The 15,879-nt window shown below is 34.5% G+C and overlaps 1 protein-coding gene across 17 annotated transcripts in view; it reads left to right on the top strand.

Annotated features, from left to right (window-relative positions):
* The window catches only part of EPHA6 (EPH receptor A6), an 870,463-nt gene that overhangs the window by 511,807 nt on the left and 342,777 nt on the right, over positions 1 to 15,879 (top strand). For all 17 annotated transcript variants that reach the window (XM_084989131.1, XM_021070704.2, XM_021070712.2 and 14 more), the window contains one exon: positions 10,086 to 10,210. In XM_084989131.1, the coding sequence (XP_084845257.1) occupies positions 10,086 to 10,210 (125 nt within the window). The remainder of the gene's footprint in view (positions 1 to 10,085; positions 10,211 to 15,879) is intronic.

Raw genomic sequence — 15,879 nt, 5'->3', positions numbered from 1 at the left:
GGCTTCACAGCTGAGTTCTACTAAACATTCAGAGAACAGTCAACACCACTTCTTCTGAAACTTCCCCAGACAATTGCAGAGGAAGGAACACTCCTAAGCTCATTCTATGAAGCCACCATTACCCTGATACCAAAACCAAAGATATCACAAAAAATAAAATTACAGGCCAATATCACTCATGAACATAGATGAAAAAATCCTCAACAAAATATTAGCAAACTGCATACAAATATACATTAAAAAGATCATATACCATGATCACATAGGATTTATCCCAGGGATGCAAATATTCTTCAATATCCACACATCTATTAGTATGATATACCACATGAACGAACTGAAAAATAAAAACCATCTCAATAGATGCAGAAAAACTTTTGGCAAAAATCAACACCCATTCCTGATAAAAACTCACAGCACAGAGAAGAGCTACCTCAATATAATAAAAGCCATTTATGACAAACCCACAGATAACATCATTCTCAAGAATGTTGAAGGGAGTTCCTGTCACAGAGCAGTGGTTAACGAATCCAACTGGGAAACATGAGGTTGCGGGTTCGGTCCCTGGCCTTGCTCAGTAAGTTAAGGATGCAGTGTTGCCGCGAGCTGTGGTGTAGGTTGCAGATGCAGCTCGGATCCTGCATTGCTGTAGCTCTGGTGTAGGCTGGCAGCTACACCTCCAATTAGACCCCTAGCCTGGGAACCTCCATATGCCACAGGAGCGGCCCAAGAAATGGCAAAAAGACAAAAAAAAAAAAAAAAAAAAAAAAAAAAAAAAGAATGATGAAAAACTGAAAGCATTTCCACTAAGATCAGGAACAAGACAAGGATGATGAAAAACTGAAAGCACTTCCACTAAGATCAGGAACAAGACAAGGATGATGAAAAACTGAAAGCACTTCCACTAAGATCAGGAACAAGACAAGGATGTCGTCTTTCACCAATATTATTCAACATAATATTTGAAGCCCTAGCCATGGCAATCAGAGAAGAAAAAGAAATAAAAGGATTCCAAATTAGAATAGAATTAAAACTATCACTGCTTGCAGATGACATGATTCTATACCTATAAAATCCTAAAGATACTACCAGAAAACTATTAGAGCTCATCAATAAATTTGGTAAAGTCATGGGATACAAAATTAATACACAGAAATAGATTTCATTTTTATATACTGACAGTGAAAGATCAGAAAGCAAAATTAGGGAAACAATCCAATTTACTATTGCATCAAAAAGAATAAAATAACTAGGAATAAACCCTACCTAAAGAGAGAAAAGACCTGTACTCCAAAAACTCTAATACTCTGATGAAAGATATCAAAGAAGACACAAATAGATGGAAAAATATACCATGCTTTTGGATTATAAGAATCAATATAGTCAAAATGACAACACTACACTGAAGGCAATCTATAGGTTCAATACAATCCCTATCAAATTACCAATGACATTTTTTGCAGAACTAGAACTGAAAGGCCAGTCGAGTGAAAATCCCCCTCGTCCGGACCTGGAAGAGGCGACACCCCAAATCACTCACGAGAAGCAGTCTTGATGCAAACAGCAAGAGGATTTTTATTCCGAGCGCGCTGGGGCCCACAGTCGTACGCCACGCAGGGGTAGAGGACTGAGGCCCCCGAGTGTGGAGTCGGGACAGCTTTTATGGGGTTCACAACAAAGCCCGCGCTTTTACAAACCAATAATTTTAAAATATCACAAACCAGTCAATTCAAAACTTCGAGAGCCCGCGCTTCGTGGACCAATTAATTTTAAGTTGTTCTGGAGTTACGTGTTTGTGCCTGTCCCTGGGCGGGGGAGACATATTGTCGCCAAGATATATTTATCAGGATTTTCAACATTTTCTGGCGCAACCGATCTTACTGGGGTCGATTAGGCGATTAACTTCTCCTCTTTTTATCTTATGCAAGCAGCTTTACAGAAGCCAAACAAGCAGTTAGGAACCCTTTTCCCTGTTATCTCAAGCAGTTTCAAGAAGTTTCATGCCTAGAGGCACATACTCAGGGGCCTGTTTTTCCCCTTCCACATAGTTTTGTACAGAACAGAAAGCAAGCCCTAAAACAGCAAAAAGTATGATCTTTTACCTATAGGGAACAGGGTCTGGAATTCGAGGGCATTTAGAGCTTATTAACTTCCTGGGTTCTGGGAGGGTCAGGTTGCATTTTCATCCTTTCAGAACAAAATATTTTAAAATTTGTATGGAAACACAAAAGACCTCCAATAGCCAAAGCAATATTGAAAAGAAAAAGTGGAACTGGAAGAATCAGATTTCCTGACTTCACACTCTACTAAAAAGCTCCAGTCATCAAGATGGTATGGTGCTGGCACAAAAACAGAAATATAGATCAATGGAACAGGATAGAAAGCCAGAAATAAACCCCAAAACCTATGGTCAATTAATCTATGACAAAGGAGTCAAGAACATACAGTGGAGGAAAGACAGTCTCTTCAACATGGTGCTGGGAAACTGGACAACTGCATATAATAGAATGAAAATAACACCATACATGAACATAAACTCAAAATGGATTAAGACCTTAGATTTAAGGCCAGGCAGTATAAAAATCCTATAGGAAACATAGGCAGAGCACTCTTTGACATAAATCACAGCAACATCTTTTTTGATCCACCCACTAGAATAGAGACAATAAAGACACAAATAAATCAATGGGACTTAATTAAACTCAAAAGCTTTTGCACATCAAAGGAAACTGTTAAAAAAAAAACCAAAAATACAACATGCGGAATGGGAGAAAATTTTTGCAAATGTCTCAACCAACAAAGGTTTAATCTCCAAAATAGACAAACCACTCATACAACTCAACAACAACAAAACGAACAACCCAATTGAAAAATGGGCAGAAGACCTAAATAGACATTTCACCAAAGGAGACATACAGATGGCCAGCAGGCACATGAAAAAATTCTCAACATCACTAATTATTAGAGAAATGAAAATCAAACCTACAATGAGGTACTGTTGCAAGACATGTTTTTATAATATTTTCTTAGCCTCTTTGCTGAAAACTCCATCTTGTCCTTCCTTACCTTGTCCTGTCTTCCTGCTTGAGAAACAGTCATGGTGATGGTAAATGACTTAAGCTTAAGAACAAAGACCTAAGGGCATAGATTATTCACGCGGGGTCAGCTGAATGAGGACATAATACAATGGTCTAGGCACAAGGACCTGTGCAGATTGGCACGCCATTTGCACAAGCATGATATGTCCTTTAAAGAATAAGAGAAAGAGGAACCTCATGACCAAGTAGTTTATGAGTGGTTGTTAACAGAATATGCATTAGAAAAGAGAACCAAGGTGCAAACCTAGGCACACAGGGTTTCCACAAATAGGCATGCCTTTTGCAGAAGCACAGTGAGGATTCTTTGAAATGCTATGCATAGATAGCTGACACAAATGCTAATGATTCTTAAATGCCTATAGTTTAGAGTAAAAAGTTTAACCATTTATCAGCTAAGTGACTTTTAAAATAAGAAAATAAAAACCTACATCCTGCACCTACAACCCCCTTTTCGCTTGACTTAATCCTCAAAAGCACAGTAAAAGCAGTGTGGTTTCTTGAGGCAGTGCTCTTGGTCCCTGAGACCTTGAGTCCCTCGGTTCCCACCTTTACTTAAGCTAAATGTCTCTGTGTCTTGTTTTATGTTAACTTTTTTTTTTTTTTTATTTTCCCACTGTACAGCAAGGGGGTCAGGTTATCCTTACATGTATACATTGCAATTACAGTTTTTCCCCCACCCTTTCTTCTGTTGCAACATGAGTATCTAGACATAGTTTATGTTAACTTTTTTTTCCTTAAGTTCCATACCACCCGTTCTTCAGCCCCATCCTGCTAAGCTGGTCTCCACAAGGTACCACCTCACACCAGTTAGAATGGCCATCATTAACAAGTCAGCAATTGCTGGAGAGGGTGTGGAGAAAAGGAAACCCTCCTGCACTGTTGGTGGGAATGTAAATTGGTACAACCACTATGGAAAACAGTATGGAAATACTTCAGAAAACTAAATATAGAACTACCATATATATGACCTAGCAATCCCACTCTGGACATATATCTGGACAAAAATTTCATTGAAAAACATACATGCACCCACATGTTCATTGCAGCACTATTCACAATAGCTAGGATATGGAAACGACCTAAATGCCCATCAACAAATGAATGGATTAGAAATATGCGGTACATATATACAATGGAATATTACTCAGCCATAAAAAAGGACAAAATAATGCCATTTGCAGCAACATGATGGAATTAGAGACTCTCATACTGAGTGAAATAAGTCAAAAAGGGAAAGACATCATGTGATATCACTTATATGTGGAATCTAAATTATGGCACAAATGATCTATCTACAAAACAGAAAAGATCATGGACATGTAGGACAGACTCGTGTTTGCCAGGAGGAAGGGGGAAGGTGTGGGATGGATTGGGAATCTGGGGTTAGTAGATGAAAACCCTTGAATCTGGAGTGGACAGGCAGTGAGATCCTGCTGTATAGATCAGGGAACTATATATCTGATCACTTGTCATGGAATATGATGGAGGATAGTGTGAGAAAAAGAATGTATATATATGTGTGACTGGGTCACTTTGCTGTGCAACAGAAATTGACAGAACATTGTAAATCAATCATAGTAAAAAATTTTAAAATAGAACCTATTATTTAACATTCATTATTAAAGTCTTCATTGTCACAAATACATGTATGTAAGAATTTGTTTTCTCTCTCACCCTCCAATCTCCCTCTTTCTTGCCTAAAAACACCCACATTCATGCATGCAGGCATATCCCAATATATAATAAAGCTTCATATATCCAGTATGTTCACAAAATGACTGAGAACTAGCAACATTTGATAGATCTTTAAGAAAAATTCATCCTCTCATCACCTATGTATTAAGTCTTAACTGCATGCTCAAAATAAGATATTTGTATTAATCTTCAGAGTGATTTTGAACAGCAGTTTAGTTTGATATTTTAAAATTTCAGGAAATAAGACTCAAAGACAATAAGGATATTTGTGACATCATGTCACTTGCTTCTAGTTTTGAGCACAGATTTTGATTTTGAACATATTAGAATACTAAACAGAATTACTTTTAAGAGAAAGTGCATCAAAAAATGTTAATATTCTAATTTTGAGTTAATGTCAAAATTGGCCTTCACATCTTCTCATTAAATAATTGCTCACTCTTCTGAGACTCAGTGTCTTCATCTTTAAAATGGAGACACTTTCCCATAGATCCATGAGAATGAAGTAAAATAACCTACATGGTATAAAGTAAATGTTTAATTAAAATGATTAAGTATTAATTAGGAGCAAAACAATTGACTAGAATAATTCAGTTTCTTCATGTATCTCCACATAAGCATAAGAAAACAAATCTTTTATAAATGTGAATAATATCTCTTTTGTTAACTAATTCTGCTTCATACTTTTATTTTCAATTTTTGTTACATAGTTTTTGGTAAACTGTTTGAGATTCCGAAAATGTAGTAATCAGATATTTGTATTAAAACCATTTTCAAGAATGTGGTAATCTATTCACCAATCATTTATGTTGAAGGTCAAAGCTAAGATTTTTGAAGGCTTAAGAAAGGATGTATATCAGAAATACAATTCTACTGAAGGCTGTACTGAATACATAATTCTTACTCAGGAAGTATTGCTTCAGTCTTCAGGTCTTTCAGTTAGCCTCTGATCTGACAAACTCCAGAAGATATTTTTTCCCTATTTCTTTCCTTAACTGACTTTTTAGAATCAGAAGTAAAAATCAATAGTTGCCCCTTTGTGTCCAAAAAATCAGTTTTTCTCATGTGGAGTAATAAATGCATTTTCTGCTTTATATTCACTGGTACTACAGTGTTGTCACAATATGCCAAACTGAAATGTTAACATAAACTTGAATTATTAAGACAAAGTTATTAAATATATTCCAAATAAATACTTTAGGTTCATGTATTAAAGCCTTATTTTAAAATGAAATTCTGTATAGTACTGTTCTTCTCTGAAAACATAAAATGCAGCATCTGGGTTATATTACCTATAAATTGTTTCCCACATCCCTACTTTAAAACTCATTAAGTGTTCAAAATGTGTGTTTACTGTATATTGATACAACTCTTTTCAAAAGCAATATGGTAATAATAGTATGACACAAAATCCACACTGTATAAAGCAATTTTCTCTATAAAATGATTTAACAAAATCAAAATTTATCCACAAAAAATTTGTGGATAAAAATGTCAGAACTCTAGGAGTTCCCATTGTGGCTCAGTGGTTAACGAATCTGACTAGGAACCATAAGGTTGCAGATTCGATCCCTGGCCTTGCTCAGTGGGTTAAGGATTTGGCATTACCGTGAGCTGTGGTGTAGGTTGCAGACGCGGCTCGGATCCTGCATTGCTGTGGCTCTGGTGTAGGCTGGCGGCTACAGCTCCAATTCGACCCCTAGCCTGGGAACCTCCATATGCTGCGGGAGTGGCCCTAGAAAAGGCAAAAAGACAAAAAAAAAAAAAAAAAAAGTCGGAACTCTAACAGGACATCATTGGAAACTTCAACAATCCAACATTAGAGGAGTGACTTGATAAAGTATCAATCAATATAATTGAATATTTTAACCATAAGTAAAAATTATGGAAACTATATTAAAATATAGAATAGTGTTTAAAATACAAGGTTTAAAATAGAATTATATAGAATTATGTATATTTAACATCTTTGTAAAATATGGATATTTACATATAAAAGAAATGTGTGAAAGTGAGGAGACTTTAGAATTTACGTTATTCTTAAACTCTGAAGTCTGTATAAGTGAAGAATCTAGGTAGTTAGGGAATAGATTTTCTTTATTTCTATTTTATGAAAGTATAAAAGAGGATTCATAAAATTTAGGTGATGTGTCTGTAAAATTAATTAACCATTGGAGAACTGGAAATAGAAAAGATAATGCCTATACATGAATCACTATTCATTATAATATGCTGCTGGCACAATTGAATATCTTATACGTTTTGCATGGGTTATATCATTTGGCTTTGAGTGCTAAATAATTATGAGGCAAAATAAAATACACTAGTAATGTTGCTTTGTCATTTTGTACATTAAACTGAAAATTAACCATAAGATTATATACATAAAAAGAACATTTTCAAAGTTGTAATGAATTGATATACTTAAATCAACTTCTAATTTGTTTCATTTGCTTTAGAGTTATAATTTTCCATAAAGCACCATTTAATACAATATTATAATATAATATCTAATGCAGCTTTCAAGAAGGATAAATTTATTAATGGTAGTTTATTAGTAGTGCATATGACTCAATTTAAATAGTGAATTATCAGAACACCTTCTTATTTATCATATTATCCATTTCTGTTTAAGCTTATGGCACAAACTCTGCTATTTCTTAGCAATTTCTATAATTATCACTCCCTTTAAGATTATATTTTAGTCCAACAATAGTGCTTTCATTGAACAGCTGGAAAGTTTTAAATATAGTTTCTAAAGTACTTAATTCCTTAGAAAAACCAAATTGTCATTTTCACAAATTCAAGAAAATACTTTATTGTTAAGATAGAAAAGGTGATATTGAGAAGGAAATTACCATATTTAATACTTGAGTCTTCCTTAGCAATTCAAAGTTTTTTCATCTTGATCATAGAGAATCAATTTTTTCAAATCTTATTCGCAACTGCAGTTGGTACATTTGAATGGATCGCTGAAAAAGAACTAGAGAGATATCATGAGTTTATAATGATCTTTCTTTCTTTATTTCCTTTTTGTCTTGTAGGGCCATACCTGCGACATGTGGAGGTTCCCAGGCTAGGGGTCCAATCAGAACTATAGCCACCGGCCTACACCAGAGCCACAGCAATGCAGGATCCGAGTCACCTCTGCAACCTACACCAGAGCTCATGGCAATGCCAGATCCTTAACCCACTGAGCAAGGCCGGGTATTGAACCCGCATCCTCATGGATGCTAGTAGGGTTTGCTAACCGCTGAGCCACCATGGGAACTCCTATAATGATGTTTCTAATTGCAGTTTACTAGTACCTTCATTGGTCTGACATCTGTATCTACTTTTTCCCATAGAAAACAAATCCAAGTTCTCAGTAACACCAACATAAATTACTCATTTGATTTCCCTCAATATGTATAAACATATTCAGAATTATGATACCAGTATACCACCTACAATATCATTAATAAAAACTGTGTGATAATTTTTGCTGTTTTTTAATACTTAAAACATGTCCCCTTGGAATATATGTATTTTAATGTCATTTTTAGTAATTCCTCTTGGAGGCTATGCTTTTATTTATTTATTTTATTTATTTTTTGTTGTTTTTTGTCTTTTGAGGGCTGCACCCATGGCATATGGAGATTCCCAGGCTAGGGGTCTAATTGGAGCTATTGCTGCTGGCCTATGCCAGAGCCACAGCAATGTCAGATCTGGGCTGCATCTGCGACCTACACCACAGGTCACGGCAACACTGAATCTTTAACCCACTGAGCAAGGCCAGGAATCGAACCCACAACCTCATGGTTCCTAGTCGGATTCATTTCCACTGAGCCACAACAGGAACTCCTTGGAGGCTATGCTTTTAATTTAATACAAGTTTCTTTCTTTTAATTTTTTGTGATCACTTTAAATTTAAATGTTAAATTTTTTAGTAATTTAAAATATTTGCAGGGGTCCAAAGTAAATCTTCAAGGGAAGATATATTTGGAGATGTTTTGCTTCTAACCCTGAGTGTCCATTCTATTTCCTCCTGCCCTCTAAGAGTAATCATTGTTAGTTTTTTCCTTAGGTTTATCTATACATTTTTTTTTATACATTTTTCTTCACCTCACCTTTTTCACTTAAAAATATATCCTGAAATAACTCCATTGTAGTGTTTGTAGATGATCACAATTCCTTTTTACAACTTCATAATTCTCTGGTGGATGTACCATAATTTTTTCAACATGGGCATTTAAATAGTTTCCAACCTTTACAAATAAATCTCAGTGAGTAGTCTTGTAAATATGTCACTTTGTATTTGTGCAGTGTATCTTTTGAATAGGTTCCCAAAGCCAAAGTGTAAATCGACATATGATTTTCTTTAAGTTGTTAAATGTCCCTTCATCAGGATTGTGCCATTTTGCATTCACACCAATAATGTATTAAGCTGCTTTTCCCCATAGCCTAGCCAGCAGAGTCTGGTGTCAAGTTCTTAGATTTTTTTGCCAATCTGATAGATGAGAAATGATATCTCAGTATACTGAATTTGTATTTTTTAAGAGAGAGTTTTAAATTATATGTAAAAAAAGTTATTTTTAAATAATTAGAACATTTTTAAATGAGAAGTATTTTGTTAGATAAAAGAACTTACAGTTTATACTTCTGGGTGAAATTTGGAATTTTAACACAAGATTAGGTTAGGATTGGATTTTTAAAACAATGTTATACAGAAAGAGAAGATAGACATGATCCTGAAAATAAACTTCAGAAATTAAATATTTCAGTCTTTTTTAAATGTCACAGGAACCATGCAAAAGAAATAATCCTTATTTGATAAGCAGTAATCTACTGTAGTAAAGAAGTTTCTGATATAAACGTCTATAAAGTACCGAGACTTTGTAAAGTACTAAGTCTTGAAGGAAAGAAAGCCTATTAATGATGTTGTAATTGTAGATTTTCAGAATAGCAGATTTATATATGATTAAATATAGAAGTCAAGTGTATTGTGCTTAATGTTGTAGCTTTAAGGAAAAATGGTGTCCTCTAACAAAACCAGAGATAATGAGTTTTGGTCCTTATTCTTGAGCTTTTTGAGTTTTTTTATATGTTCCTTAATTTAGTGTTTCTATATGTATTTTAATATTTTCTTTGTATGGAATAAAGGAGATCCTAAGTCTATCATATTAATCTGACATAAATAATTGATGTCCTTTTCAGTAAGAATTATGTTTTCCTTGGAAGAAAAAATTTAAAGAAAGGATTATGGAGAATGATTCCTGCCGATTAATTCTTAGTTATTTTCTTTCCTTTCAGCACCTTCCCTGATAGGCATGGTAAGGAAGGACTGGGCATCCCAAAATAGCATTGCCCTATCATGGCAAGCACCTGCTTTTTCCAATGGAGCCATACTGGACTACGAGATCAAGTACTATGAAAAAGTAGGTCTTATTTGGAACTTCCTGAGAAACTGCATATACACATATGTGCATATAAGCATGTTGTTATAGAATGTTATTTTATTTTAGAACATGCTCTTTTTCGGCCTAATCTCCTCCCATGTCTTCAAATACTCTCCAATTTACTATTTATTTATAGTTTCTTAATTAATTTATCTTATGTCAGATTAAAGAAGAAATCACAAGATGTTCATCTCTATCTTGTCTCTCTAGGAAGCTTTGCAATATGGTAAGAAGTAGTAATTCCTTCAATTTACAGTTTAATTGACATAACGTTGTTTCTAAAATTCACTTGGGAAGAAATTGTAAAATGGAATTACCATAATCTAAAGCAAGTTTGTGAAGGTTAAATCCTTTGCCAGTGAGTTTAAATTTACAATGTGCTATAATTTGGAAAGGATGATTTAAGGTATAAATGGAAATGAGTTATGAATTAAAAAGTTTCTTTACATTCAGGTCAGCTGTTTTATTTGACAAGCCAATAGGACCAGTTTGGTTAACCTTAATTGTCAACTGTTAACCTTAATTTCCATTTCTTTCACTTAAAATTGTTCTGAATTATTGTATTTTCCTAAATTATATTCTTCTTGGTTTTATGCTATTCGCATTCTTACTTGATGCTTTTCCCCAACTCTACGCCATTATGATATTGTTGCTGTAGCAATTATAGCAGAACATGTTGTCAGTTCCTTTAATATGTCTCATTGGACTGATATTACCAGGACTATTGATAAAGAGAGCATTACATTAAAAAAATTATAACATAAAAATTATGTGTAATTCTCAGTGGTAAATAAGCAAGAACTTCCTGTGCTTCTGTTAACTTACTAGAAGCAAAGGAACACTGCAAATAAATTTGTTTCCTATGAAGAAACATCAGGCAAGAAGAGAAATAGCAGTCTATTTTTTTCTGTTCTACTGCTTCTAAGCAAATATAAGTTTTAGAAAGGAAAAAAGCAATTCAGTAGAATGGCTGTATCTGGCAATTTCAGAATTATGTAGTCAATGAAAACTTATTATTGTTATTACCTAACAAATAAATTGATAGTCTAAGAAAGGAGAAATTTACTTGTTTTAAATTGGATTTCAGATTTAGCACATTAGTCTGGCCAGCATGTGCTCTGAAATCCTCTTAGATTATCCTTCCAAATGTTACAATCTGTAGCATCTTGTCACAAGAGTATACATATTTTCTGTCCACTAGTTTAAATGTATATTCATATACTCAAAAATTCTGATTATTTAAAAAGCAATGCACATTTATTTATAAGTAACTTTTTAGAATGAAAATATTTCTGTTTTACACAGGTTATAGTTCATACACAGAAAATCACTCTTATTCTCTAGTCATTTTTACTTCATGTGTTTACAGATGGAAATAACTTGCAATATTTCCAATTAAAGACAAATTATACCAATTCCATAAAGAGAACCACATTCATCCAATCAAAATTTTAGAAATTAATAAGATCCTGAATGGTGATTATTGATATAATATAAATATTTTAATGATAGAATAAATAATGTCATGAAGGAGTTGATTTTGTAAGAAAATGGCAATGATCCAGTACTAATAGTTTAAACATGGAGTTGGAAGCCAAGGATTCCTAATTCATGTTCTGACTTGGACTTTCATTATGCTTGTGGTCAGGAAAAAGTCAACTAATCTCCCTGTGTCTCAGACTTCACATTTACAAATTGGAAATAAAGATATCAGCGCTTCTGGTGGGTTGTAAAGATTAATTATAAGTAAACCTAAAGAATGTACTAAATCAGTATTAAATTTCACTTTAAAAACCATTAGAGAAATATTTGGCATATAATATAATATGATATAGAATCAGAACTCAATAGCATGGGAATTGTGTATAAACTAAATAAAAATCATGATCTCTTCTTACACAAATATATAATGAGTAGGCAACCAACCAATCAAAGATGTTGGAGTATCAAACCTTTCAGAGAGAGCTTTAAATGACTGGTAGTATTAAAACTTTCCCCAACTATGACTTCAAATTCTTACTATACATATTTACAACATAGTTTTTCCATCCAAAAATATTTTATAAAGCTTGTAAGTAGGACAACTTAAAATAGAACTCTTAATTAATAAAAGTGCTAATTTCTATTGTTATTGGGAATCTAAATATTGTTCAGTAAGAAAAGCAAGATACAAAGAAGTATGTGTACAAATGATCTTATTTTGGGAACAAAAATATTCCCCTACAAATGTGTATTTTGTATGATTACATAGAGAATAGAGAGGAAACATGCTATTTCAGGTGTTACCTATTGAGTTAGAGTGTGATAAGTGGTGGAAGTATATAGACGGAGGCAAAAAAGAGAAAGGTAGCAAATATAGATATGAAAGAATGGATGGATGGATGGATGGATGTGTGGATAGATCCTAAACAGCTTTGGTGGTTGTCTTAAATCAAGTTGCTCCAAAACAGACTTTGAGATAGGAATTTATATGCAAGTTATTCATTGAGAAATCTCCCAGGAGAACTAAGAGAGTGGGGAAAACAGGACTATGAAGGAAGATGCCAAGCAAACTCAGAGTAACCAAGAGGAGACTTGGAGTGTTTATTATCATTTCAGAGCTCATCCTATAGAGACAAAGAAGCTGAGATTCCACATTCTGGCTCTTGTCAGTCATTAACTACAAGCCTGAATAAAAGTATGCATGTGGTGTACAGGGAAAAGTCATAGGCACTTCTGGTTCTCTGTAGTGGCTCCAATAGCCCAAGTTTGGTGTCTAAAGAAAATGGCAGGTATAAGCCTTTATAAGCAAAACAAATGGAATCTAGGGATGGGAGCAGGAACAGGTAAAGGTGATCAAAATAGATCTGGTGTCATATCAACTAACAACTAAGGCACCTCAATGCTCAGAGAGCTATGAGAGAATTATACCCCTGAGATCATTATGATATCCATAGCCTTTAATATTAGTGCCTCAGTTTTTAATTAATGGCATTTAAACATTATGTTTTCTTCAAAGATATGCTGTATTGCTAACCTATAATTGATATACAAGCTACATTACATTACATTATTCTCTGAGCATTTCATATTGTTATTATTAAGTTCTCATTAGGAGGATTATTCTGTAAATCAGGAGAGAAGTTAAGCTGCTGAAAATGTGAAGTGTCTATAAATATCTGAAGTCGAACATATACTGTTATTACAAGAAACCTTTGCTTAGAAAAAGGCACTGGGATAAGCGTTTAAAATGAGTTTGGCTCAGAGCTTAACTTTCATAGTCTTATTTTCTCATCTGTAAAAGAAAAGTCTGAAAGATAATCTCTTCCAGTTTTAGCTGTTTCCAAATGCTGCTATGTTTGTGTCTGCCGAGACCAGCTCAGCAGGATGGGGCTGAAGAACAGGTGCTGTGACACTTAAGGAAAAATGTTAACATAAAGCAAGACACAGATACATTTATCTTAATTAAAGGTGGGAACCAGGGGACTCAAGGTCTCAGGGACCAAGAGCGTTGCCTCAAGAAACCACACTGCTTTTATTGTGCTCTTGAGGATTACATCAAGTGAGAAGGGGGTTGTAGGTGCAGGATATAGATTTTTTTAAGTTATTTTAAAAGTCATATAGCCAACTGCTGATTAGGCTTTTATTCTGACCTTTAGGCATGTAATAGTCATTAGCATTTGAGGAAGCTTGGCATCAGCTATCTATGCATAGCATCTAGAGAAACCATTGTGCGTCTGCAGATGGGGTACCTATCTGCAGCAACCCAGCATGCCTAGGTTTGCACCTTGGTTCTCCTTGCTAATGCATATCCTGCTAACGACCCCTCATAAACCTCTTGGGGCCATGAGGCTCCTCTTTCTTTTGTTTAAGAGGACGTATCATGCTGTGCAAATGGCTTGCCAATCTGCACAGGTCCAGTGTGCCTAGACCAATGCATTAGGTCCTCATTCAGCTGACCTTATGAATAACTTTTGCCTTTAGGTCTTTGTTACTAAGTTTAAGTCATTTACCAGCACTGTGACTGTTTTTCAAGCAGGAAGATGGGGTAAAGTAAAGCAGGACAAGATGGAGTTTTCAGCAAAGAGGCTAAGAAAATATTGAAACATGTCTCGTGACATGTGTCTATACAGTTATATAGACATGTTATACAATCTGTAAAATAATTTATGTATACTAAAATTAAATACTACTCAGCCACAAAAAAAAAACAGCAAAATAATGCCATTTGCAGCAACATGGATGGAACTAGAGATTCTCATACTGAGTGAAGTAAGTCAGAAAGAGAAAGACAAATACCATATGATATCACTTATATCTGGAATCTAATATAAGGCACAAATGAACCTTTCCACATAAAAGAAAATCATGGACTTGCAGAATAGACTTGTGGTTGCCAAGGGGAGAGGGAGGGAGTGAGGTGGTTGGGGAGCTTGGGGTTAATAGATACAAACTATTGCCTTTGGAATGGATTAGCAATGAGATCCTGCTCTGTAGCACTGGGAACTATGTCTAGTCACTTATGATGGGACATGATAATGTGTGAAAATAGAATGTGTACATGTATGTGTAACTGGGTCACCATGCTGTACAGTAGAAAAAAATTGTATTGGGGAAATAGCAATTAAAAAATAAATTTAAAAAATTAAATACATATACACATTTTAAAAAATACCTCACCACAGGGAACAATCATCTTTACATCATAACTATATATAAATATTATGACCCTGCTATGATTGTCTTCTGTTTCTCTATATGTATGTGAGTGATAAGAGGGGTATGGAGAAGATAACATATTGCTTGTGGGTTATAATTAATTAAATATTCTCTATTAAGTTCATTATACTCCCCTAAGACTTAGTTGCTTTTATTGTTTCATACTCACACTCAAAAGTGTTTTGTTTTTTTAGCTCACATGAATATAGTTTGAAAATGAAAAAGCACTTAAAATAATGAAGAAAGTAAAGTATGTTACCAAAAATTTTATCTTTCATATTTACTCATTAACAGTGCCTTTCTCCAAAAATCAAGCCTACTCCATAAGGGAAATGTTAAAAAATAAAACCAGGAAGACAATTTAGATGATACATACTTTATATAATACTTCATAAAGTGGATGGTCTCCTTTCAGGGAATTGCCAAATGGGGCAGAAAGCAGGAAGCATTTATAGGGCAAAGAATGATGATCAAGGAAGAGAAAAATGGAAAATACCTGATTGGCTAGAACCATATAGTTAACCTTGTTTAGGATGAGAAGAAACAAGGAAAGAGTATAGAGCCCAGAGTTTGCTTGGTGTTTGGGATGGCTAACTGGATATACTGCAGTTAGGTCAGAACTTTTACAGGGACACATAAGTTATCTACGTTTTGGTTTGCTGATTGACACTCCAAATGGCAGTGGCTCTGGCTTGGGCTTAGAAAGTTATTTCAATATGGTTAAGACATCATCTCCTCCCAAACCCTCAGTCTCTACCTTCAAAATGTTGCAGACCCTCTTGCAGTCATTATACCTCAAAACTCTCATTGAATATGAAACATACCCTTCACTTTCCTTCTTTCTTTACCCTCCGTGTTCACATTCTTGACTTCTTTTTTTCTCTGCCCATAGTGATTTCTTTCTCTTGCTTCTTTGTTCTTTTATTGCTATCTATCAAACTTTGTCTAGG

This window comes from Sus scrofa, chromosome 13, assembly GCF_054392235.1.
Source record: "Sus scrofa isolate SSC_HxYL_T2T_F1_AM1 chromosome 13, Sscrofa_HxYL_maternal_Yorkshire_Landrace_v2.0, whole genome shotgun sequence".
Classification (NCBI taxonomy): Eukaryota; Metazoa; Chordata; class Mammalia; order Artiodactyla; family Suidae; genus Sus; species Sus scrofa.
The sequence above is the reverse complement of the archived record's forward strand: the minus strand, read 5'-3'. Positions and strand labels throughout refer to the sequence as shown.